The sequence below is a fragment of the Tachysurus fulvidraco genome, chromosome 10, assembly GCF_022655615.1.
Source record: "Tachysurus fulvidraco isolate hzauxx_2018 chromosome 10, HZAU_PFXX_2.0, whole genome shotgun sequence".
Classification (NCBI taxonomy): Eukaryota; Metazoa; Chordata; class Actinopteri; order Siluriformes; family Bagridae; genus Tachysurus; species Tachysurus fulvidraco.
The window spans coordinates 20,179,428-20,206,234 of record NC_062527.1 but is presented as its reverse complement, the minus strand read 5'-3'; the positions used below and the strand labels follow the sequence as shown (position 1 = coordinate 20,206,234).

Here is a 26,807-nt window from a genome sequence, read left to right as displayed (position 1 = left end):
TGAGACCGCGGCTCGTCAATCTGTTAAACGTTTATCGTTAGCGTTCATTAAGAATCGTCACCCCGAAGTGCGAGAGCTCCTCGATGAGCACGTAAGGTTTAAAAATTAACTAAATAAATAAATGTATTAAATAAATACAGCGTCAATTTGGCTCAAATTAAAGTACTGAAATGTTTCTCTCTCTCTCCACAGAGTTTGTTTATAAGTTCAATCTCAGTGTCTCTTTACTTTTATTTTATTTTCTGAGATTTTCTGTATTTTTTTCTGATTTTTAAAGTTGCTGACTAAATTGTGAGAAACACCGCCAGAGCCCTGAATAACCCTAAACACCGAGCATGAGGAGTGGATGTGACACAGGGCCCCACACAGGGCCCCACACAGGGCCCCACACAGGGCCCCACACAGGGCCCCACACAGGGACCCACACAGGGACCCACACAGGGACCCACACAGGGACCCACACAGGGACCCACACTCAGGATGATTGGCAACGTTTAATTTCAAAAGAACTGAATAAAAGCAGAGTGGTTGGATTTCTTTGCGTATTACATTTCTGTAGATAAAGGGAGGTGATTTGGAGGAAACAGAACGGAGTGTTTACCCGGATCATGAGCACGGCCTTCCTGATGTCCCTCACGCCGTCGTACACTAGACGAGACGCGTCGATGAACTCGTTCTCGTCCACTGGCTGAGAATTGTTACTCAGAGCCTCCACTGCTGCTTCCACCTGCTCGGTGAAACGTGGCATCACTGCACACATAAGGTGAGTTTTAACACCATGCTGAACACACACACACACAGTTATTTACACCAGAGCCCTGCTGCATTCTGATTGGTCAGGAATTGATGATTGACATTTAAGAAAGGAAGGGTCACTGATTAGTTTAATTCAAGTGGCGTGATTTAACAGGAGCTGAAGAAGAAGAGGAGGAGGAGGAAAAGAAGAGGAAAAAGAAAAAGAGGAAGAAGAAGAGGAAAAAGAGGAAGAAAAAGAGGAAGAAGAAGGAAGTAGGAAGAAAAAGAGGAGGAGGAAGAAGAAGAGGAAGAAGAAAAAAAAGAAGCTCTAACACCACACTGATTTACAGGAGGACTAACAGAGAGCTGTGCTTTAACTAGCAACCAGGAAGAGACTCAGCGACTAAAGCTGCAGGTAAAAATAGTTACATTGGTGCTTTGTGTTTCATAGAAATCTGACAATCATGCTGAAGAAAATTATAATCTACATTCATCTGGGACTTTAGTTACTAAGAGTGGCGTTTTAATTGAGATGCCTTGAATGCTTAAACAGCCCCACACACACACACACACACACACACACACACACACACACACACACGACTAGAGAGCTGAAATCCTCACAGAAACAAGTCAGATTCACTCTTTAACCCTTTTCTGTTCAGGTTGTCAGAACTCTTTCTACGTTATGGCTGTCAGCCAGTTACCGGAGCTTGGAGGCCAAACGAGTCGGCTGTGTTTCCTTTTGATATTTAGACATAAAATGGACAGACGTCAGCTTCTTAATAACACATCTGACTCGCGCTAAGTAAATCCTCATCGACTGCGTCGGCCTTAAATGGACCGAGACTGAAGCAGGCTGAGGAAAAGGACGTAATCTGGACCAGCAGGTCGTTCTAGGACACGTCTCTTATTACGTCACAACAACCAAATCCTCGATGCTGATTGGTCAGAAAGTGAAGATGGGTTATTTGTCCATTTACAGGACCAGACGGATCGCGGGTTTGCATTGCGTCACTGTTTCTGTGGTAACGAGGGACGTTAAACACGATCGAAAGTGAAGGAAAATGAGGATGAGGTTGCTTCTGCTCCACAGGAACCTGTATGTACACATGTTCTGTAGCATTAAATGTGTAAAAAGTGACGTTCCTTAATAGTTTAGCTGTAACGGCTGGCACGAGCCTGTAACACTGTGTTATAAGAAAATATAAGAACATTTTCAGGCACGGCGTAAATAGAAAACATTCCCGAAGCGCTCCTTTCTCGGCTCTACGGCTCATCATAGGTTCGGCGTCGTGCTGAAGTAAATATAATGTCAGTGTTTCCTGACGTTTGGGTTCTATTACAGGCCGGAAATACATTTATGAGCAGGAGCTGGAATTGTATCCCTTTGTGTGTACACTGTGTAGCTGTGAGCGCTGGTATCCACATACCTGTATCAGTCAGGAGTTTAGTGGCTTCCAGAACTTTCTCGGTGTAAACTCCAGGCTCGTAGTTGTCCATCTCTGAGGTGACGACGTGGACGACGCGGGCGGCTCGTCCTCTGATGGCGCCGGCCGTGCGGTCCAGCCCATCTACGTCCCTCTCCTGCAGGGCGATCACACACTTATTCACATCCTCCAGGATGTGATTCTCTGCAACACGAGAGAAGAAACGAAGCCGTCAGGGCCGAGGGAACAGAACGGCGGCTCGAAGGGTCACGACGGGGCCAGGAGACACAAGTGCACGCAAAATAATACGTTTTTAGGAAGTATGTAAAGAAGTGAGGACGGTGTTTAAAAAATAAATACATTTACATAAATAAATTAAACAAAATATAAAGAAATATACACACTGAATTTGATTAAAGAAACTATTTGGATACAATTCTGTACACGTACAAAACAAACAAGCAAAATAAATACATACATTATAAAACAAAAAACTTTTATTTAAAATTGCTTTATTTATTTAAAATTAAATGCATCAGCTGTGTGTTAAGCAAATATTTCCTACGTGAGCTTCTGCTTGCTTTAGTCATTTTCTCATCGGGTTTCACCTTATTTAACAAAAAGTTTCCACGCGCTCCTGTTCGGTAGCCAAATATCCCGTGCAGTTAATAATATGGAGGCTGTGACTTTATGGTGCTGCTGGAGGGAAAACCTGCCTGCTGTCACCTGCGTGAAAATGCTAATGGTCTAATTCTGTTCATTGTTGAACGTCGATGGCGTTGAATATTTCAGCTTGTTCGGTAACTTCGCGAACCCGAGCGTCATCGATATTAACAGTGCGGAGCCTCGCTTGCTTTTGTCTGCTCTGAAAGGCTAATGGAGTGCTCGGTATGTAGTAAACACATTCAGGGGAGCTTTAAGGAGCTGACTAGACACAAGCGACAGCCGTATTCAGAGCCTGGTGCAGAAAAATTACAAGCCAACACCATCTGCTTAACTGCTTAAAGCACTTTCTCCGGGGTCAGTGATGGAGAGCTAAATGTCTCTATTGTGCTCCTGTGTCACCGAAGCCACTTCTACCAACAGGAGGGAGGAGAAACGAGAGCGAGCGAGGTCAGCGGTTCACACGCCTTGTACTGTAAGGGAGCAGACACAGAAAAACTACCCTGGGGTGAAACTGGGAGATCTATTACCCCCACATCTGCAGCTAACCTCGAGTCTAATACAATACATTATGCATTCACCGATATAAATCCTCACACACAAACACCCCCCCCCCCCCAAAACAAGCCAGCGACACTCAGTGTGTGAATGTGCTGAACACTGAATTGTCCATTCTGATTGGTCAGAAAGTGTTGCGTAATTTTAAATCTACAGATCTGACACGTATTCTATTGCGCTCCTAAACCCGTCCAACTGCCCATTTGTAGTTAAGGACGGTCAGGTGGCAGCAGATCATAGTCAGTAAGTGGCACAATCATCTCCTCGACCTGGACTAGAGGTTTCAGGAAGCACACATTAGGGCATTTAAAGGGAATTAAAAAGGACCACTGAACCCCTTAGAAGCTCCCGTGCGCTTACCGGACACAGACAGGAAGTCATCGATAGAGGTGATGTCGTCGACGGCGTCTGTGAGCACGCGCACCTGCTTCTCCCACTGCTCCTTAAACAGGTCCATGTTATCTTGGGCCACCTTGCTGTTGGGTTTGGCAGCCAGGGCCAGCGCCGCGTTAATCACCTAGGATCATCAATTAAGAGCGATTACGGTGTCAGTGGGGCAAAAACAAACAAACCAAACGCACAGCTTAATTAGTACACATTAGTATTTATGCTGCATGTCTTTTTGCCCTCTGGATAAAACAAACTCTTATGACGTCTACATGTCCCAGTTAAAGCAGGACGAGAAGTAAAGCAATAAAGCGGAGAAGGGAACAATACCTGAGGGCACAAGGTCTCCAGCTGCATGGCGGCCATGCGCACCAGCTTCACGCCCTCCTCGTTGTTGGAGATGGAGCAGGCCAAGTTGGCCACCTGTGACAAAGAAACGCTTGTTACACAAAGCGGATGGAGACTGTACAACACCCCGAGACACACAAGCCTGCTTCCTGGTTTTGGTGGTGGCTTTTTTTTTCTTCCATCCCCTCAGAGAGCAGCGTGTTTCCTGTAATTCGCCCAGCTGAACGGATGACGGCTTCAGGAAGACAGACTTGCGGTGATTAAATCAGCGCTGTGCCACACAGCTGCTTCGGTCACTGTCCAAAAAAGCCAGCAGAAGGAACGCTGAGGCAAGCGTGAGCTGTTCCTGCTGGCAAGTGCTCACTGCTGGAGAGTAAATTCTCTCACATTGAAGCTAAATCACAGCCAACATGTGCTCGCTAACCCCATTATTAAAATAAAAAGTCTCTTGTTTGCACCAAGCTAAGAACAAGCTGGTCAAATTGACTTGGGTGAACATAAACTCTTGCCGTTTCTCAGACTCGGATGGTTTGCGCGTGACAAATAGGTTCATCTTAAATATCTCAAAGTAGCTCTTTACTCCACACGGGCATCACGGTCTTAAATCCCAACTCTCGTTCGTTAAAATCCCTTCGCCGCCAAAAAGAAAACGGGTAAACGGGTCAAATGTGTGATAAACACGAGGAGCCAAAAGAATCCTGGGAAACGATCGATCTCTCAGCATGACCCGGCTAAGGAAAAGCCTGTGAATGACTGCATACCGCTTGAGGAAAGAAAGCTTTAGAACGACACGGTTCGATATTTAATAATGTTTATCGAGCCACCTGAAAAACACCAGCAGAGTCTGAATAAAAGTCTAAAGTATAAAAGTTGTGAAGTGAAATTTCCCAGCGAGCTCGCAGTCACAGCATGAGACGAGACGACAGCTGACTAAACGTCTGTGAGATCACGTCACAGGCTCCAGCTGGACACATGTCTACCTGCCTAAACGCAACTGCAAACCCTGACTAGAAACGCTAACGGCTCATTTACAAATGTGGAAAAAAAAAGTAAAAGAATTAAAAAAAAATAGAAAAACGCAAATTCCTACTTTTCCGAGTTCGTTGTGGTGTTCGTGACGTTTCTGACGTTACTGACGTGTCGTGCTCTGAGCGGAAGTACGGACGGATCCTACAGAAACCTAGAACGAGCTTTGTGAAGCCGTGACCTTGTCATGTGCTGCGTTATTAGTATTTCCTGCATATGTATTATAAGAGGAATATAAATTGGGTAATAGAAATGTGTAAAAACGAAGGTTGTGTCACACGACTCGGGGAAACGCGTCGAATCAGCAGAATTTACATGGAGCTGCTCTTCCTTACTGAAAGGTGAGCAATGACTACAGCGATGAAAACTCCAGAGAGACGTGGAGGCAGTGTAGAGCGAGCTCACAGATTATTTTGAGGATGGGATCCATCGGGGAAGCAGAAGGTTAAATAACCCTGTGAGATTGGTGCTCGTCCATCATCTGTTCCCTCTGATCCCTGTGTGCGTTAAATACAGTAGAAACGCTAATATTATTCCAATCAGCTGCTTTAACAGAAAATCAATTCAGCACCTTCGAATCTGAGAATTAAACGAATTGGGAAACGACGTAATAAAAGGACAAACCGGATCTGTAACACACCTGAAACCTACATGATGTCCTGCATGACTTGCGCTCAACCAGCCAAATGGCTCTCTGAGTAACCGACGAGAGACACACACTCGGGTACTTATAACCAATAGCCTGTAATACTGTGTGCCATAAGCCTAGCACATGCTTTAGCGCTAATACACACGCCTCATGGTCTGAACGTCTCTCACGACTACACTTCGTGTTATACACGTAACTGACACGATGGAGTTTGAGATGATCACCAGTTCTGCAAGGTAGCGAGATGAGAAATAAACATCAGACAGAAAGAGATCGCTGTTCTTGACGATTAGCCGCTACAAAAACGCTAAAAGTCTAATGAGCGTGTACAGTAGCTAATTAATTAGCATGTTAAATATCCTCTGTCTACACAGTAACCCTAACTGAGATCATCATGAGCACCAAAAGGCCGCTGACTCGTCCTCGCGCTGAACCTCGGCGTCCCCGTTTCAGACCCCTAAAGGGCACTTGGGTTGTTAATGGAAGTGGCGGGTTTCCTTTCGTGACTGAAGAGCCGCTCCTTCCTCGGCAGCTACCTTACATCTTACAGCACTTAACAAAAGTGGACTCGAATCAACGAGCGAGAGCCATAAAAATCTACATCGACAAGCGCTCGGTGTCCGCTGCACGCTCTGGATAACAGCGGCGCGTGGATACGCTGCACGTGCTCGCGTAATTAGTGAGGGGTGGGGTTGGGGGGTGGTGCATGCCTTTAATTTGTCAACATAAGCAAAATAAAAAAGTGCACGAGGCTTAAACATCATGTCGTGAGCGTCTAAATGTCTGTATTCTACTCGGATCGTCCTGATGGAGGAGAACGACGTCTCCGTGGACGTGATGAGACGAGCTGCGATTTAAATAAATAAAAGCCTGAAAACACAGCCATTAATCTCAGCACTTGTTTCACCAAGAAACAACGTAAGGGATAGATGGATTGATTGAGGGATGGAAGAATGGATGGATGCTTGCTTTATAGATCCTGGAGGAAAATCGAGCCATGGTTAAATCGGTAGCAGAGAGACCTGGAACTGTGGAGGTTGTGAGTTTTTATCTAATTATTTACAGTAGCGACGTGGTACTGAACACGGCTTTGTTTTTAACACCTTTTACTGTGAGGCTGTAACTTCAACTGTATGTGATGTATCGTGTTTGGCGGTATAAAGCAGCTCTATAGTGATATCTGTATGTGTAGATATGTAGGAATAGGCGGCATGTCGCTGTGTATCTGCACACACAATGTAGGGGAGAGGAAAAAAATGTTGCAGCAATCTTTTGGTGATGAACGAAATCTTCGGTGCACTCCGAGGAAAGTGGGGGCCGGATGGGAGGGGGGTTGTAGCGAGCGAGAGCCTGGCTCTGGGCTGTAGTTAGCGGAAGGTGTTTTCTGCAGAGAAGGTGCTCGGAGGCATCATTCAGACGCACAATAAGAGCAAATCAACACCAGCACGCTGGTCGATTGTGGGGTTTTTTTTGGTTGAAAAGAGCCTCGTCTGACCGCTGCATCTCGTGCAAAGAGCATTTACGCTCCGTTCCTCCGTACGCCGCTATCTGTCTGAGCTAAAGGAGTCACTTTCAACTGCCCTTGCAGAATCTCGTGTCTCCGTCTTTTGTGCCAGAAAACAAAAGGCCTGGTTACAGCCGTGGACGACGTGTCTTTGTGTCATAGCGCAAACACGACAGACGTGAGCAGGTCCAGGTTTAGAGACTCTGCAGAAAGCCTGCGGTTCGATGCTTAATACATCAGCACTGTGTTGGTGTTTAGAAGTGCTGATCAAATTAAAAACCATCATTACACGAATAAGCGCCGGTGTAAAAAAAAAAAAAAAGAGCGCGCCGGCCACAGCGTTCCAAACGTGTGCTACAGAACGAGATGGCTGGCAAAACAAAATGTCTCCCCGGTGCAGGACTCAGGACTCGCTGTGCACACCGGCTTTGTGTGTCATCGCTGCTACAGGAAACTGCTCCAACGGTACAAAAGGAAGGACAGAAAAAGTAAAGAGAAAAAAATATATAATAGTATTATAAAAACCCGACTGTGAAAATTTGAATATATTTCCAGTTCCCTCAGGGTTAAGACTAGAACTCTGAGTTAAATAAGTAACAGGATGTGTGTATAAACATGTTCTCAGTGTTGAATAGCTGTGTGTTTATCAGGACTAAAAAATAAATAAATAACTGCAAAGAGTGAGTGTAGAGTAAGCAAAAAACAAAACAAAACACAAATCTTTGTGACTATGCGATCTATAGGTGTGTGTGTGTGTACGTACACACATGCATATATACATATATTTACACAAACACAATGTGCTGTTTTAATCCTGCATCCGGACTAGGATTCTGTAGGCGACCCAGCTGCAGTCAGCACATCAGTGTGTGTGTGTGTGTGTGTGTGTGGTGTGTGTCCTCTACTTGATCCCCCCATGTTTTTCCATCCTTTTTCCATTCATTTGTTGAAAAAGCTGAGTCACCGGTGTCTCAGGCTCCTGTGGGGAACGAGACGCTAACATACATGACAGGCTAGTCGCCATCTCGCGGGGCTCCACCCACTCGGGCCTCAGAGCGACGCAGAACTTCAGTGCATTAAGTCTGAGGTAAACGTCTGATTGACGCTTCTATGCACTGGAAAAAACGTGATCTAATCGAGATCTAGACGTTCGAATATAAACAAACGGATTACGAACGCGTGTGACAACAGAACCAGCCGAATGTTCCACAAACACACACGAGCGCTAATAACACGCAGCTGCAGCACCATAACAGATACCATAAGAAGAAGCCATCAGACGGATGGCGGAGCTCGCTCGTCACATTCTTATCGGCCCCGACGTCTCGTTTGCGCTCACACGATAAAGAAACTCGGCGTCCTGGTGTTGAGATGACGGACAAGTCCCTCGACACACCACTTAACCTTGGCTACGGGGGCTTAAAAATCGGATGGGTGGTCATGACGATCCATACCGATGTGGTGATGTGTAGCTGGCACACTGTAGGACTGCAGAGCGGCTACAGTGACGCTGTGAACCCACACGGGCTCTGACGCTCTGACACGGACACAGAGGTCACTGCGCACATGCCATCAGCATGGGAATGAGGAGAAATTAGCACGGGTGATTACGGCAAGAGCGCTCGCAGTGTCATTTCCATCCATTTGATTTCATCTCGGTGTTAATTGCATGTCATTATCTGCGCTGGAGGAATGTTTTCATTTGAATGGCCTCAGGTTCACGGTCACGTGACGGAAAGCTGCTGTAACTCCGTCTCCTAATGAACGACACCCCGGGCTGATGGTTGAGATGGACAACAGTGTCTGTGGTGACCAGACCAATACAGTGAAGCCCCAGGCTGGTCGGGAAAAAGCCCCTAATCTCCCGAATGGAAAGAGTTCAGCAGTAATCTTAATAAGGGGAAAATAAATAGATTATATTGTAACTAGGCTACAAGCTAACGATGATCAGTGGTCTAACACACAACCATGCTACACCTGCACTGAGAAACACATCAGTATCTAAAAGAAAACTGCAAACAAACAATTAAACCTGAACACGGTGTTAATGTGAGTCATATTGTTAACTAGTGACTAGCTAGTGACTTACCTTCACTTAGGTTAAACCTAGCACAAAGCTTTAGTGTGGTCTTGAATTCTAATTCTACAAAAGATTTTACACACAATCTACTACACGGACCAGAAGATCCTGGTGTAGAGCTTCACAAACCCGGGCAGGAACCCGAAGGCCTCGAGACGCCGCACGGGTCGATTAATAGGAGAAAAAGGAAAATGACTTCTAAACGCAGCAACAAAACTTTCTGGCTTTTGAATCTCAAAGAAAATGTTTCCTGTTAGTCGCTTAATTAACGGCACACATCCAAGAGACGGATTCAAGACTTTTTTCCTGTTTAAAAAAAGAAAAAGGAAGAAAAAGTGCTGCTCCATAAATAGAGGATGAACAGGTGTCGGAGACGAAGCGACCGCTCGTTTCGGTTCCTCTGTGGAGCAGGAAGACGACGCAGGGTTCGGAGTCTGACTGAGTGTTTAAATCACGGCCCAGATTGCGGGCTTTAAAGCGCATCTGCAGTCCTGAGTGTGAGGTTGCGTGTGATGGAGATGGTTCTTACCTCAATCAGCTTGTTAGCATGCTCGCGGAAAACCTGGGCGTAGTCCTTCACCTCCTTCTCGTTTCCGTTTTTGGCAGCTTCGATGAGGACCAGCAGGGGGACGTTGGTCTCCAGAAAGGAGTCGGACACGTGGTCCATCACGGCCTTCCTCAGCTACGGATGGAAAGAGATTAGAAACAGGTGACCACGCATGAACACATCACCACACAGAAACCAGGAACATAATCAAGCTGTTGTCAGGGTTACCAGCTCAACAATGAAGGAACACCTTCTGACTAATAAAAATGGAGTTTTTAAAAACACACCTGTCTGCGCAGGTCTCGAGTCTTCTTGGTCATTCGGTCGATGGCGGTGTTCAGCGCGTCGCTCCTCTCCTTGCGCCCGGCCTAAAAGAGAAGACAGGAGACGGGGGGGTAAAGCATTAGCAGGCATCAGATACATGGTTTATAGGTGGCAGCGTTCTGTAAAGCGGTGAAACAGTCTGGCTAATCCACATGCCAGGTCTAACACTCTACAATCTGATAAATGGATCATGACTGGAGATTATATTGTAAAGGCTGCCTGAGCAGACCTTTAAACACACTGCGTGCGGTAACCGCTAACACGCACCAAGCACTCCGATAAGGTTTGGATTCCTTTCATTAGGCTAGACTTCGTTTCCAATTACCTGTTTGTCAGCTCAAAAATACTGGAGCACTCGGGCACCAACGATCTGACACGTACACAGTAATAGATAGAAGTTTATTTTCAAATGCTAACACTGTAACTCAGTGGTGTGATGGGCTCTAAACACAGAACCCTGTGACCACATGCTTTCTGTTCGGTGTCTATGGGAACTGAGACGGTCCGATGGCTCTTGAAGACAAAAAAGCTCTTCGGTAGGTTTCAGGGTCACAGAATTTGGACCCTTTAGCCAAATTTGGAGCAGTGATTCTTCTTCCTGTAACGTTCCAGGTGAGTCAAACCCCCCAGAGCTCAGACCCCACACACCTTTCAGAAATTCGGATTGAGTAGTTATCAATTGATTAAGATGTGGTGCATTCTGTGTACGATATTTGACCTCGGCTAGCGGCTCAAATAAACCGATTTCGTTTTACGCAGGAGAAAGAAAGAAAAAAAAAAGCAGATTGTTTTGCCCGTGAGGAGAAAGATTTCGTTCTGTAGCTTGAGAATTTAACCTGACGTCATGAAGCCAGTATCTTGGATGGGATTTAATGGTGACGGGAGCGCATTATTACCCCTGAACCGAATGGGAAATGTTGGGAGAGAATTTAACCCTAAATCTTTAAATTTATGATGAGACGTACTGAAAATACATAGTTTGTGGGACTAACTCCCTGCCCGAGTGACCGTCGTCCAGAAGACGTCAGACGTGCACGTTCTTATTCCTGGATTTTGTCACCAACCTACGTGTTTATATTTTGGCCGTGTTTAAGCATCTTCTACTCTGCAGCCAGTCCTTTGAGGGAAACATGTTTACTTTCCAAAATTTCTGTCTAATTCCCTGTAGCGTGGTGAAGTGTACGGTTTCAGTCGCTTCTCTAGTCGGCCGAGTTTGATTACGAGAGGTGTGCCGTCCTCTAATGAGCTTCTTAAGGGACAGAATGATGAGACAGTGGGAACAGAGCTGGTCATGGCAGATGGGCTTAAAGAGAGGTGTGCTGAGTCAGTAAACCTGAAGGCATTTCAGCAGCATTGCTAAGCTTACGTCACCGGAATGGACCGTTATGGAAGGGAAAGACTGCTCAGGATGAATGCTGCCAGGGAAACACCTCATCTCCTCACCAACGCGAGGTTGCAGCCCGTTCCAGCTTTTTTTTTTTTCCCCTTTCTTTTTTCGCCTCGAGTGATTCTGAGAGACGTCCACCGACGATCACTAAGGGAAGAAACCAGCGTAGGCAAGAAAACACGAGTAGCAGATCCAATAACCAATTGCCTCCACAAGCGCCTCCACAGGCCAAATCATCAGCCTTTACTTCTATATTGATTCTTCTGCAAGCCGGCTGTCTTAATTGGGCAGGCACTGGACTCCTCACACTTACTTAGCTGATGTTTTCACACAGTTAAGCATGATCAAATCGCGCCTGTCGCTACGGGACGCACATCTCTCCGCTTTAAGACGAAAAGTGTGACGGGACAGATATCGGGATACGTTATCACACCGGTTCTTTCCTATCTTGGGATTCTGAGAGATAAGACCTTATGAATGAATAAGAAAGGGGAAATGAAGTGGTCCTTAATATTTCAGCCTATAGTCTGGCTTCGGCAGCGTGTCTTAAGCTGTCTGGGTGATGGAGAGTTTTTATGAATTTGCTTATTTAAAGTTATTGATCTGTCTTTTGTCCCATGAGATCTACACCCAGCTGTAAATATCACCCATGCACCAGATCATGATGCACACCTGTAACCGTCACAGTGCACTGAAATAATGCCAAGCATAGCAGATATTTAAGTACCCGTGCCTATCCCTGCTCCCTACAGAGCACATGGTGAGGAGGGTACGCAGGACGAAGAACGTCTAACATGCACTAGCACACTGCAGCGATTAATATCAGGTCAAAGTAAAGTAAGGGAAAAAAAGAGGGGACACGACATGCGGCAGAGCCTGTTTGTTCACGGCCTCCGGTGAAAGTGCAGCTGCGCTTTTACAATATGTCTATTTTAGTCCTTGATGCGGCAACAAAATGGATCGTGGATACGGAAGAGGCTCCGCGGGCCGGCGCATATGTTGCAGATCATTTCATGCTTTCGTGCTTGCTCTCTCTCGCTCTCGCACACATTGAATAATAATGGGATGAAAAGCAAACAAAATAAAGGGGGTGAAGGTGGGGTGGGGGGGAATGACGAGGCATTGTCAAGCACCGAAACTAGGTTGTAGCTGAAAGGACTGCATTCTTCCAAAGTCTAAACAGTGACCTGAATGTTCCACTCTGGTGAACTGGTAGAAATAGGAAAGAAGAAAAAGAAAGAAAGAAAAAAAAACGGTAGAGAGCGTATAAAGGGCCGAGGGGAAAGCCGCATGCAGCTCTCAGGATCAGTCGGTTTGTCAAAATGGTCTATGACGACTATAGAGTCTGGTAAGCCAGGTCGCGGTCACCGTGGTAACACATGAAGTATAGCATGACTTTATTAACGTGAAAAGAGAAATAAGAACTGAGAGAACGACTAAAATACCAGTGAGTGGAAACGTAGGATCTCAGATTAGCAGCTGCCGTGACAAATTAAATACAAACGTCCGTGTGATTGGACCGTAATATGGTTTATAAAGGATTAGTACGACGTTTTAAATGGTGAAGGGAAAAATGGGAGGAGGAAAACGCATTTTAAAAGAACGGTACGTCTACAGGAGTATAGTTGAGTCGAGGAGGATATAAAGACCCGAGAGATTTAGTCGTCTTCTCAGCAATGAAATTCCACAAAACTCGCGTGTGTAATCAATATTCTGGTGGCCCCAGAGAAAGGTGGAAGAGAAGGGAGAGGGAAAAAAGAAAGAAAAAAAAATGAATCAAATACACAAGCACTACATGCATGTGCAAGGAAGGGAATGAGTGGAAGACGGAAACGAGCAAGAGAGAGAGAGAGAGTGTGAGCGAGCGAGCGAGAGAGAGAGAGAGAGAGAAACAGCAGTGATGATCGATGCCAGTCTGCCACCACTCTGTAGCAGTGAGAGGCTGCAACAAAAGCGTGGAATAAAGGCTCTGCTGCTCTTGTCTCCAGTCGCCCTGCATCTCTCCGTCTCTCCGAACGCAACGCAGCCCAGACACAAGGTGCTGGCTCTGCAGCCTGCCATCAACAAGTTACGACGGTAGGACCCTCAGCCATAAAAAAAAAGAGGAGTATTCGCGGTTCAATTAGGCAACTGAGCTGACGACATTGCGGTGGAAAGGGAACGGTGAGGGGGGAAGAAAGAAAAAAAAAAAAAGAGAGTGTGTGTGTGAGGGAGAGAGAGAGAGGGGTGACACGATGTTCGCGAGGGTCGCACTGGATACAAATCAATTTGAAAAAGATTAAGGATTCCTGGAAGCAACAAGAATGCCGGATCTTTCTTAATTTGGGAACCGGATAACAAAAACTACGGGATTGAGAGCAGAATAAATAAATGGACGGACAAAACCCTGCAACATGGATCTTGTGAATTTGTTTCAGAGGAGACGGCTCGGCATCGCTTTAATTGGGAAGACCTTGGTTTGTTTCGCGTTTACTCAAAAGGCTTTTTTCCCTTTGGATTTCCCGTCCATCTGGCTGTTCCAGGGATCTACGGAGAAAGACAGTTGAATGCCACCGTCGATGTTCGCAAAAGAATGGGTAAGTTAGCGCTTTTATTCACGGAGTATGGACCTGAATAGGAAATGGAATGAAAAGCAACGGGGTGGGGGAGGGGGGGGCAGGAGAGAGAGAGAGAGAGAGAGAGAGAGAGAGAGAGAGAGAGAGAGAGAGAGAGGGAGGGGGCTCACTAGCTATCCAGAAAAATCTATGAACTTAAAATGTCGTCTTTGCGCCTTACTTCCTATTTGGATCCTAAAAAGTCTCAATTCGGATCGATGCAGATTATTTGCCGTAGTGCAGAGTAGGAGAGAGACAGTGTGTGTGTGGGGTTTTTTTTTTTTTTTGGGGGGGGGGGGGTTCTTGCATGCAATTAAAAAAAGTATTCATAAAAAGTTAAATAACAAAAGCAAGCATAGAGGAGAGAAAAGAAAGGATCTATATGGATTTATATGGATCATGTTCAGTCTCAGATTAAAGGGCAATGCATACGTACTGATGTCAGTTGTATTTACTATCACGGTATTTCACTAAATTTGCCGACATTATATAAAAGCCGATTAAAACACAGATTTGAAAATCATGTTCTAAACTACGTAACCCTGCATCGTCACCCCCTAAAGAGCCTTTCTTGCTAAGCACTGTAAGAAGAGATTGAAAAACCAATAGAAAAACAAAACAAAACAAAATGATGTTTCCATGCACTGCAGAGATCACATTTGCCTCCCTGGGTTTATTTTGTTATCTTTAAACCCACGCAGGTTTCCATTCAAGGTGGCCATTGGTGGGACAAGCACCAGCGGCACTTTGTGTGATCAGCATGCTACTGTGTCTGCCTCCCACATCGTGCACAGCCTGCCCTCAGAAATGCCGCTGCGAGGACCTGCAGTTTTACTGCGACACGCAGGGATTCCTGGCACCCCCAGACGGCGTGGACAGAGGAGCACTGGGACTCTCGCTCCGGCACAACAGCATCAACGAGCTGAGCCCTGATCAGTTCTTCGGCTTTACACAGCTAACCTGGCTCCACTTGGACCACAACCAAATACTAAACGTGCATGAGGATGCCTTCCAGGGGCTCTACAAGCTAAAGGACCTAAACTTGAGCTCCAACCGCATCACAAAGCTGCCCAACACAACCTTCATCCACCTCATCAACCTCCAAATCTTGGATCTATCCTTCAACCAGATGACCGCACTGGAGCCCGAGCTCTTTCACGGGCTTCGGAAGCTCCAGATCCTCCACCTGAGGTCCAACTTCCTGCGGACCACACCTGTGCGGGCCTTCTGGGACTGCCGAAGCCTGGAGTACCTTGGTTTGAGCAACAACCGGCTCCGGAGCCTGGCTCGGAATGGATTCGCCGGGCTAATAAAGCTACGGGAGCTCCATTTGGAACACAACCACTTGACTAAGATCAATCTGGCCCACTTCCCACGTCTTGTTGCCCTCCAGTTCCTCTATCTGCAGTGGAACAAGATTAACAATTTAACGTGTACCATGGAGTGGGAGTGGACCACTTTGGAAAAACTGGATCTAACCGGGAATGAGATACGCACTCTAATCCCTGAAGTGTTTGAAACTTTACCGAACCTTCAGGTTCTGCTGCTGGATAACAACAAGCTGAGCAGCCTCGATGCCCAAACCACAACTATGTGGAAGTCCCTGAACACCATCGGGTTGTCCAGCAACCTTTGGGATTGTACAAAAAAGATTTGCAACTTGGCCAGTTGGCTTAGTAAGTTTAAAGGTCGATGGGAACATTCTATCCTATGTCACAGCCCTGAGTACACGCAGGGTGAGGAAATACTAGACGCTGTTCATGGATTCCAACTCTGCCAAAACATCTCGGCACCGGTTGTACTGACCAGCACCACGATGGAGGCCACGTTACCACAACAGTTCACTAGCTCCTTTTTTGGGAATATGCAGACGCCGACACAGGACTTCTACCCTGAGGATTTTGGGAGCTTTACCATCGTCACCACTACCACCACCACAACTCAGACCCCACAAACTACCATGGCTACGGTCACAGTGGACGGGGAAGATGTTACTGAAGACTATGGCATAATGGACAGCACCCTACTGACCCAGAGAGTCATTATAGGTACCATGGCCCTTTTGATTTCCTTCTTTCTCATCGTTTTTGTTGTGTACATCTCACGGAAGTGCTGCCCTCCCACTCTACGGAGGATCCGCCACTGCTCGGCCATTCAGAACCGGCGCCAGATGAGGACCCAGCAGAGGCAGCCGATGGCAGACCTGGCCACACAGGTGCCCTATAACGAGTACGAGCCGGCACACGACGAAGGGGCACTTGTGATCATTAATGGCTACGGGCAGTGCAAGTGTCAGCAACTGCCTTACAAAGAGTGTGAAGTATAAACATTTTATTTCTGCACTTTATGGGTTATGTCATTTCCACCATTTTGAAAGATACAGGGTGTGTTTTCGGAACTCTCTCAGCTTGTACACAAAAGGATATAAATGAGCATTTAATTCTTTATACCGGTTTCGGAAACCGACGAATGTCCGGAAGGTCGCGAGGACGCAATCGAAACGAGCTGTATAAAGGAGTCGGAGTTTATTTTTATAGTATGAAAAGCAAGGTTCATATCCAGCTGGGGCGATCGATCACAGACGGATGTGTGAGAGATTTGTCTTGGCGTTATTAGTCACTAATCCAGCAGCACAGAAAAGACGAGAAAGAAACAAAGCCAAAACCATCTGGAACTTTAAGGTCCAGAAACAACAACAACAAAAAACAAAAAAACAACTATGTATGAAACTGTATTCTTATTCTGATATATGTTTGGATTTTATAATATGGTAAGAAGTGCTGTGGGTGGCAATATGATGCAGAGAAACGCAAATCTGACTAAAGAAAAACAGGCAGAGATGAGAGAGATTTTTATAGTGCACGTTAGACTACACTATAGATCTCACTTAACACTTTAAAAAAAAAAAATGAAGTAAAAATTATTGATTTATGATTTGGGTTCAAAGAGCATTTTTACTCGTGTTTTGTTTTTGTTTTTTAAATTATGGAGAAAGAGCACTGTAAAATTGTACATCACCACATTTAGCTCAAGTCTAACGAGGGAAGGTTCAAACTTGATCAGAATAAACCCGTCATGTTTATTTCTCTTTGATCCAGCCAAGATTTCATCCTTTCACCTAATGCACAAAATGCTTCTTTATTTTCCAGTTTATTTTCCCCTCAACAGGTTCCACCTCCTGTCTCCAAAATGTGAAAAGCTTAGCACTGTGTGTGTGTGCGCGCGAAAAGGCTAATGTTACCTTTGCTAATTGTCTGGCTCGCTCAGTCTACTGTGATGTCAGCAGGGACCGAATAAATGTTACAGACGTTTGCTCACTTTACCATCATGTATATGCACATTCATACAAAGTTATATATATAAAAAAAGAGAAAAAAGAAACAGGGGAAAATAAAATAAATAAATAAATAAATGATGGCTCGGATATAAATAACTCGAGCCGGTCATTGACATTCACTGTGACTGTTCGGTGCTGCGGTAGCCATTGCACATTTGCATAAACGACTGTAGGGACCGTTCACGATACGGCAGGAGAAAATAGATCCCGCTGGGAAAACGATGACAAACGAGGGATGTGAGAAAACCGGCAAGGAATAGAAATGTTCAAAAATACCCACCAAAAAACAAACAAACAAACAAAAAGTATATATAATTTAAAAAAAAAAAAAAAGTATATATAAAATATATAAAAAAGTATATATAATTTCTCCAGGCTCGGTAACGGTCTTCTTTGTCGGGGGGAAGAAAAAAAAAAAAAAGGCAAGCAGAGACCGTAATCACATGTGACAGCTGGAAGATTGAACCAATTAAGGACAAAAATAATGTGAGATTGTATCACGCACACCGGTGCTCCAACAGGATTTATTCAGCTGAAACACTCGCACATACGACACCCGCCACTTTCACACGAGAAGGCTCATCATCTTGTTTTTCTGTTGTTGTTTGTGTGTGTGTGTGTGTGTGTGTGTGTATTATTTTATTGCTTTGATTGACAACTCCTGACGCAGGGATTCGGAGAGTCAGGGGGTTGAGGTGCTGCTTTAAATCTGACGATCTTGAGGATATTACTGACAAGGTGAGGCAGGGAGGCAGTGATGAATGACAGAATGAGAGATGTGAAAAGTGTACCAGGCTCCTGAGAGAGAATTCTGCGGTCTGTCGTCCAAAGGGTGGGGGAACGAGACGACACATCGATATGCAGCAAACAGAGGATGCGCATTAGCATTGGTGTTTTTTTTTTTTTATAAATAAGTAACTAAATAATAAAAACCCAGTACAGAGACACTGGGAAGATCTTAGATCAGATCAGATGGACATGTTTACGAGCCTTAACCCCTGCAGTAGACGCTTAACAGCAACACGAGACGGTGTAACGTTCGGGAAGTCCTCAAAGTGATCGTTAGCCTTCACTGTAAACTGTGACTGAAGCTTCCGGCAGCGCGTTTAGATGTTCTTCGGAGGCGCTGCTAGTCGCGGGAGAGGTATTTTTGGCAGCACTTAAAATAGAAAAGGAATCACAGGCATTGTGAAGTGAGGAGCGAGTAATTACCCACCACAGTAACCAGACACCCTGACTGCTACTCTCACACACACAAAATACTACTGTACACTATAACACCCCACACACAGACTGCACTCAACACACACCATACACCCTGTCCAAACGTTGAGCGAGCGAGAGAGAAAGAGTGAGGGGTTGAAAGCCTGAGCTCATCAGCTGGCCTAAAAAACAGGTCCTTTCATTGTAAAGCTCTAAATTAAAAGAGGGCGTCAATACTGAGAGAAATGTGGAGGGCAATGAGCCGATGCAGCACATTCTTCTGTTAAAACCCTGCATAGAGTCAGCGGGGGTGGGGTGGGGGGAGGGAGAGAGGGAGAAAGTGAAAGAGAGAAACTCAAGCTGATGAGCCGCATAATTCCACATGATCCATGTCTTCTTCGATTCGGGTTTCCCTGAACAGTAAAGAGTGCATGTGTAAACACACACACACGTCCCTCTTCTCGGTTCAGATCGCACGCTTTACACACTTCTGTTTTCCTTTTGTACTGTACATGCAACTCTTCATCTGTGTATAGTCGATAAAAGATGTGGACGCCGGAAAGTTGTGTTTCTTTTTTCCTTAAAACGTATATTTTTTAAATAAAATGTTACAAGTCACGATTTGTACGAACTTCCTTAAACGTTTCGTGAGATTCCAGCGCTCTGCAACCCCGGTTTCCTGGTGGGGTAAAAACGCAGCCCGGACGATGATGCACTGTCGTAAATGCGTCACGGGCGATGTGAGCTACAGACGATCGTCCCCGAAACAGTCATTTGGCAAACGGAGAGACAAAAGTTTCATTTTAATTTGAAATTTTCTTCCACTAATTAGTTATATTTATGTTTCGATCCAAACCTCAGTTTAAAAACACTAAGCTATAAGCAGCTCAGGTGTTCGTTAGTAACAGAATAACTTCAGATTGTTCACTGAAGGTACATCTCTGTCTCTCTCTCTCTCTCTGATTAAGAGAAAGACATCTCCAGCTATAAAGCATCAAAACGTCTTGTAGGAAGTTCGTTAGCAGCCGGTTGCTATGAAAATGCCAAAAATCTGCTCATTAGGAGGTTCCTGGAAAGCAACCTGAAGAGATTTCACAGTGGTCAAGACGCCGCGTGTTTTGTAGCAGGAGACGTTTCCGCCACTTCGCCAAACTCGTGAAGAAAAGGAACTGCACTTGAATGAAAACGGTGTTGAAGTGAATCGTTAATAAAACTGGCTTGAGGGTTCCGTCTCTTCCTTTCAGACGGGTTTGTGGAAGTCGATCTGTTCGTGCTGGTGTAACTCTCCAGAGAGGATGAAATGTTCCGAAGAGCGTCCGTCCGCTTAACATCTGCGGGTTAATGATTAAATGATTAGGATCGATGAGCTGAGGTAACTCGCCGAAACACGCTAGTGTTGACCACTGGGAGGTGGGGTGGGGGTGGGGGGCTGCTATGTAAACAATAGCTCATGAAGTGAAAGTGTGTGATTCATTTAACAGGTAACAGGCTGGAACTACCGTGGAATTTAAAATTAGTTCGCCGTTATTGCTGGTTGGGGATCGACGAAACCGATTTATCGGTTACGGTCAAATGCTGAGTCGCTGCATCAAATGATTCGGTGGCGGTTCAGATACATCAAGCTAAATACAAGCTAACCGCTAGCACGGCTATCACCAGATCTCTTTATTTCCTTATAAATCATAATCAAATACTGAACCGTTCTATAACCTGTGAAATATCTTGGTGAATGATTTCGCAGAAGATCCGACAGTATAAAACCACCACACAGCTTTCTGTATCTGTAGCCTAATGTATAATACTGCAGCAGATGAACCCACAACATCCAAAACATTGCATCGTGATATAGAAGATTCAATGGTACTAAACACTGAATCGCTGCATCAGGTGATTCAGTGGGAGTCAAACAGTGAATCGTTTGCTAAATTAGATTTGCAGTACGATGTACTGAATGTCCTTCTGGATTTATAGTCTGTTGTAGAGGAGCAGGATCGAATAGTGGCGTTTCTTTATGTACTGAAATCATGATCATAGCAGATCTGCTGATTTGGTGAGAGTCAAATAGCTACTCAAGACAGAACAGGTCCTGGGGTCCAAATTGATTGGGATGCGTTCTGTAAAAATGTGATACGAGTGATGAGAAAAGAGAAAAACGTGAGGTATGCAAAGATGATTTATAAATATTCATGTGGATGCTGTGGTTTTAATCATCAGATGGAGATCAGGATTGTTTTATGAACAGCAGTTAAGATAAATAATGCAGAGAGAGAGAGAGAGAGAGAGAGAGAGAGAGAGAGAGAGAGAGACTGCGAGAGGGGAAGAAGAACAGAGGGCTTTGTGATTATGTTTCAGGATGCGCTGGATTTTCCCCCTCTTTTCCACCCAACACGGCTTTTCAGACGCTGCAAAAAGGAAGCTATTAACTCCAGAGGTCACTTTTTAATTGGTCACGGCCCTCCGTGTTGGAGGTCCGTCCCTCATCCTGGGAAATAAAAGCAGATTCGTGTATGGATTAAAGCTCTGTCAGGGGAGCGAGCGAGCGAGCGGGGGGTAGGGTGTTTTCTTTTCCTTCCAATTTCGTCTGTATTTTGTAGACTCCATTACGGAGTTTCCTTTAAAAGCTGGAGGTTTTTCCACCCCACTCAAATCCTAGAGATGCAACAAGAGCTGGCATTTTACACACAGATCACAATATGAAGCAATGTAAAAAAATGACCCAAGCCTGAATCTCTGAACACCGATACAAGCTAAAGAAGGCTGCGGTGACAGCACGCGTGTGCCAGATAAAGGATTTCCTCCCTGGAGTCCCTGTGATTGAGGCCATCTAGGCGCGCATGCGGCTCGGCTCCTTCCCCTGAGATCCGGACTAAACGTTTAGAGCTGCTCCCAAACGCCGCTGTGCATAATTTCACTCTCTCATATTCTACAGATCTGTTAAACAGCTCGGCTCGTTACTGCACTCGCTACGCGACAGCACGAGAAACACTGACGACTCGTTTGAACCGACTAGTTTTCCTGGGCGTTATGTAACTGATCGGCTGAGACGCTCGCCGTTGCCGTAGTCAGAAAAGACTTGATGTGGTGGTGTGAAGACGACGATGGCGCTTTAAGAGCTGTCTTGTGAACACACATGATCCTTTAGTGCTCCTATTTCCTCGCTTTGTTCCTCACTAGCCCCATGTTTTCAGAAAATAAAAAAGAGCCACAAACTGTTCGCTGAAACTGGAGACTCATTCCAGAGATGTTAAAAACATTCAGCATAATATCCCATTGTGTCCTGTGAGTCTTAAATCTGCTCCAAGAAAGCAAACAGGCTCAAACCCGATCAGAACGGAAAACTCAATGCTTATCGAGGTCACGCTGTAAATTGGCACAATGTGTGATTTGTATTTAAAATAGCAGGAGAGAAAAAAAATGAAGGTGAGGCAATCGGGGAACCACATTACCACCGTGGGGCATGTTTATTACAGCACGCATCATGTAGCTCGAGTATTAATTGCCTCTTTGTTTACAAGACAGAAATTAGTCTCACTTCCCTTTAAGCATCATTTCCCCACAGAGGGTAAGAGAGTGAAGCTGTGGCGCTTTGAGACGCCATGAGGATGTGAAACGCTTCTCCGGTTCCCTTTACTCACAGAGAGGCTCAAAGCCTAACCAGAGCCTTCAGAGAGGGAGAGAGAGAAACTCAAGCTGTGTGTGAGGGAGTGAGAGTGCGTGTGAGAGAGTGTGTGTGAGAGAGTGAGAGAGAGAGAGAGAGAGAGAGAGAGAGAGAGAGAGAGAGAGCTGCGATGCTGAGGTCATCACTGTGGCACAAAATCTAAATAAAAAGAGCACCAAGTTACTTTAGCTACCCTGGTTTCGGTCTGGATGTAAAATCCTCCACGAGGGCAAACAGACTGGAAAAATGTTGCACAGAACTAATAATTCACAGCAGGTGAGGGAACTCAAACACCACCCACACTGTACAAAGGCAGAAGAACGATGTCCAAACATGAGCCGAGTCAGGCAGCAGTGTGTGCTGTAAAATCCGTTATGTTATTATATTAGTACAGATCTCATGCTAAAATCACCACCACCAGCGATGCCCGTTTGCACCACATTTTAATATCGACGTGTGTGTGTTAAATGAAAAGAACGGCGGATTCTGATGGTGAAAACGTGCGTTTGCGTTAGTATCCGTACGTCTACAAATGACGCTCGTGTGTGTAAACGGTTCATGAGTCAGTCATGACAGGGCTTCAATACAATCACGGCCGCAAAATCGTCGTATTTGTTCTACACACGGTCACCAAGGAAACAGTGCTCAGCAAAAACATATCAGAGTCTGATCTCACACACGGGGGGACACGCACACACACACGGGGACGGACACACGCACACACACAGGGGGACGGACACACGCACACACACACACACGCACAGGGGGACGGACACACGCACACACACACAGGAACGGACACACACACGCACAGGGGGACGGGGACAGACAGACAGACAGACACACACACAGGGGGACGGACACAGACAGACACACACACACACAGGGGGACAGACACAGACAGACACACACACACACAGGGGGACAGACACAGACAGACACACACACAGGGGGACAGACACAGACACACACACACAGGGGGACGGACACAGACACACACACACACACACACACACACACACAGGGGGACGGACACAGACAGACACACACACACACAGGGGGACAGACACAGACACACACACACACAGGGGGACGGACACAGACACACACACACACAGGGGGACGGACACAGACACACACACACAGGGGGACGGACACAGACACACACACACAGGGGGACGGACACAGACACACACACACAGGGGGACGGACACAGACACACACAGGGGGACGGACACAGACACACACAGGGGGACGGACACAGACACACACAGGGGGACGGACACAGACACACACAGGGGGACGGACACAGACACACACAGGGGGACGGACACAGACACACACACAGGGGGACGGACACACACAGGGGGACGGACACAGACACACACACAGGGGGACGGACACAGACACGCACACAGACACACACACACACAGGGGGACGGACACAGACACACACACACACACACACAGGGGGACGGACACACACACACACACACACACACACAGGGGGACGGACACACACACACACACACACACGCACACAGGGGGACGGACACAGACACGCACACAGGGGGACGGACACAGACACGCACACAGGGGGACGGACACAGACACGCACACAGACACACACACACACAGGGGGACGGACACAGACACACACACACACACACACAGGGGGACGGACACACACACACACACACACACACACAGGGGGACGGACACACACACACACACACACACACACAGGGGGACGGACACACACACACAGGGGGACGGACACAGACACACACACAGGGGGACGGACACAGACACACACACAGGGGGACGGACACAGACACACACACAGGGGGACGGACACAGACACACACACAGGGGGACGGACACAGACACACACACAGGGGGACGGACACAGACACACACAGGGGGACGGACACAGACACACACAGGGGGACGGACACAGACACACACAGGGGGACGGACACAGACACACACAGGGGGACGGACACAGACACACACAGGGGGACGGACACAGACACACACAGGGGGACGGACACAGACACACACACACACACACACACAGGGGGACGGACACAGACACACACACACACACACACACACACAGGGGGACGGACACAGACACACACACACACACAGGGGGACGGACACAGACACACACACACACACACAGGGGGACGGACACAGACACGCACACAGGGGAACGGACACAGACACGCACACAGGGGAACGGACACAGACACGCACACGGGACGGACACAGACACACACACACACACACAGGGGGACGGACACAGACACACACACACACACACACACAGGGGGACGGACACAGACACACACACACACAGGGGGACGGACACAGACACACACACACCCACACAGGGGGACGGACACAGACACACACACACCCACACAGGGAGACGGACACAGACACACACACACCCACACAGGGGGACGGACACAGACACACACACACCCACACAGGGGGACGGACACAGACACACACACACCCACACAGGGGGACGGACACAGACACACACACACACACAGGGGGACGGACACAGACACGCACACAGGGGGACGGACACAGACACACACACGGGACGGACACAGACACACACACACGGGACGGACAGGGACAGGGACACGCGCACGGACAGGGACACGCGCACGGACAGGGACACGCGCACGGACAGGGACACGAACAGGGACACACAGGGACGGACACGGGGACACGCACAGACACGGGGACACGCACACAGGGACACAGACACACACACACGGACAGGGACACGGGGACACACACGAACAGGGACACACACGGACAGGGACATACTGACGGACGTGACACACACGGACGGACAGGAACACAAGGACACACACACAAACGGACGGACGGGGACACACACGGACAGGGACACGGGAATGGACGGACGGACGGGGACACGGGAACGGACGGACGGACGGGGACACGCGGACGGACGGACGGACGGGGACACGCGGACGGACGGACGGACGGGGACACGCGGACGGACGGACACGCGGACACGTGGACGGACGGCCACGCGGACGGGGACACGCGGGCGGACGGACGGACGGGGACACGCGGACGGACGGACGGACGGGGACACGCGGACGGACGGACGGACGGGGACACGCGGACGGACGGACGGGGACACGCGGACGGACGGACGGACGGGGACACGCGGACGGACGGACGGACGGGGACACGCGGACGGACGGACGGACGGGGACACGCGGACGGACGGACGGACGGGGACACGCGGACGGACGGACGGACGGGGACACGCGGACGGACGGACGGGGACACACGGACGGACGGATGGGGACACACGGACGGACAGGCACACGGGGACACGCGGACGGACGGACGGGGACACGCGGACGGGGACACACGGACGGACGGGGACACGCGGACGGACGGGGACACGCGGACGGACGGACGGACGGGGACACGCGGACGGACGGGGACACACGGACGGACGGACGGGGACACACGGACGGGGACACGCGGACGGACGGGGACACACGGACGGACGGACGGACGGGGACACGGGAACGGACGGACGGACGGGGACACGCGGACGGACGGACGGACGGGGACACGCGGACGGACGGACACGCGGACACGTGGACGGACGGCCACGCGGACGGGGACACGCGGGCGGACGGACGGACGGGGACACGCGGACGGACGGACGGGGACACGCGGACGGACGGACGGGGACACGCGGACGGACGGACGGGGACACGCGGACGGACGGGGACACGCGGACGGACGGACGGACGGGGACACGCGGACGGACGGACGGGGACACGCGGACGGGGACACGCGGACGGACGGACGGGGACACGCGGACGGACGGACGGGGACACACGGACGGGGACACGCGGACGGACGGACGGACGGGGACACGCGGACGGGGACACGCGGACGGACGGACGGACGGGGACACGCGGACGGACGGGGACACACGGACGGGGACACGCGGGCGGACGGACGGACGGGGACACGCGGGCGGACGGACGGACGGGGACACGCGGGCGGACGGACGGACGGGGACACGCGGGCGGACGGACGGACGGGGACACGCGGACGGACGGGGACACGCGGACGGACGGACGGGGACACGCGGGCGGACGGACGGACGGGGACACGCGGACGGACGGGGACACGCGGACGGACGGACGGGGACACACGGACGGACGGACGGACGGGGACACACGGACGGACGGACGGACGGGGACACACGGACGGACGGACGGACGGGGACACACGGACGGACGGACGGGGACACACGGACGGACGGACGGACGGGGACACACGGACGGACGGACG

General features: G+C 48.3%; 2 protein-coding genes across 2 annotated transcripts in view; one reads left to right on the top strand and one right to left on the bottom strand.

Moving 5' to 3' along the window:
- ctnna1 (catenin (cadherin-associated protein), alpha 1) overlaps positions 1–26,807 on the bottom strand; it is an 89,782-nt gene that overhangs the window by 24,319 nt on the left and 38,656 nt on the right. The window contains exons 8-13 of the mRNA XM_047819276.1: positions 10,215–10,295; positions 9,910–10,062; positions 4,104–4,196; positions 3,747–3,903; positions 2,169–2,369; positions 602–750 (exon numbers count right to left, since the gene is read on the bottom strand). Of these exons, the coding sequence (XP_047675232.1) occupies positions 602–750; positions 2,169–2,369; positions 3,747–3,903; positions 4,104–4,196; positions 9,910–10,062; positions 10,215–10,295 (834 nt within the window). The remainder of the gene's footprint in view (positions 1–601; positions 751–2,168; positions 2,370–3,746; positions 3,904–4,103; positions 4,197–9,909; positions 10,063–10,214; positions 10,296–26,807) is intronic.
- Positions 13,107–18,029, top strand: lrrtm2 (leucine rich repeat transmembrane neuronal 2). The gene is made up of 2 exons (XM_047819277.1): positions 13,107–14,214; positions 14,934–18,029. The coding sequence occupies exons 1-2, from the start codon at positions 14,211–14,213 to the stop codon at positions 16,556–16,558; spliced, it is 1,629 nt and encodes a 542-aa protein (XP_047675233.1). The 5' UTR covers positions 13,107–14,210; the 3' UTR covers positions 16,559–18,029.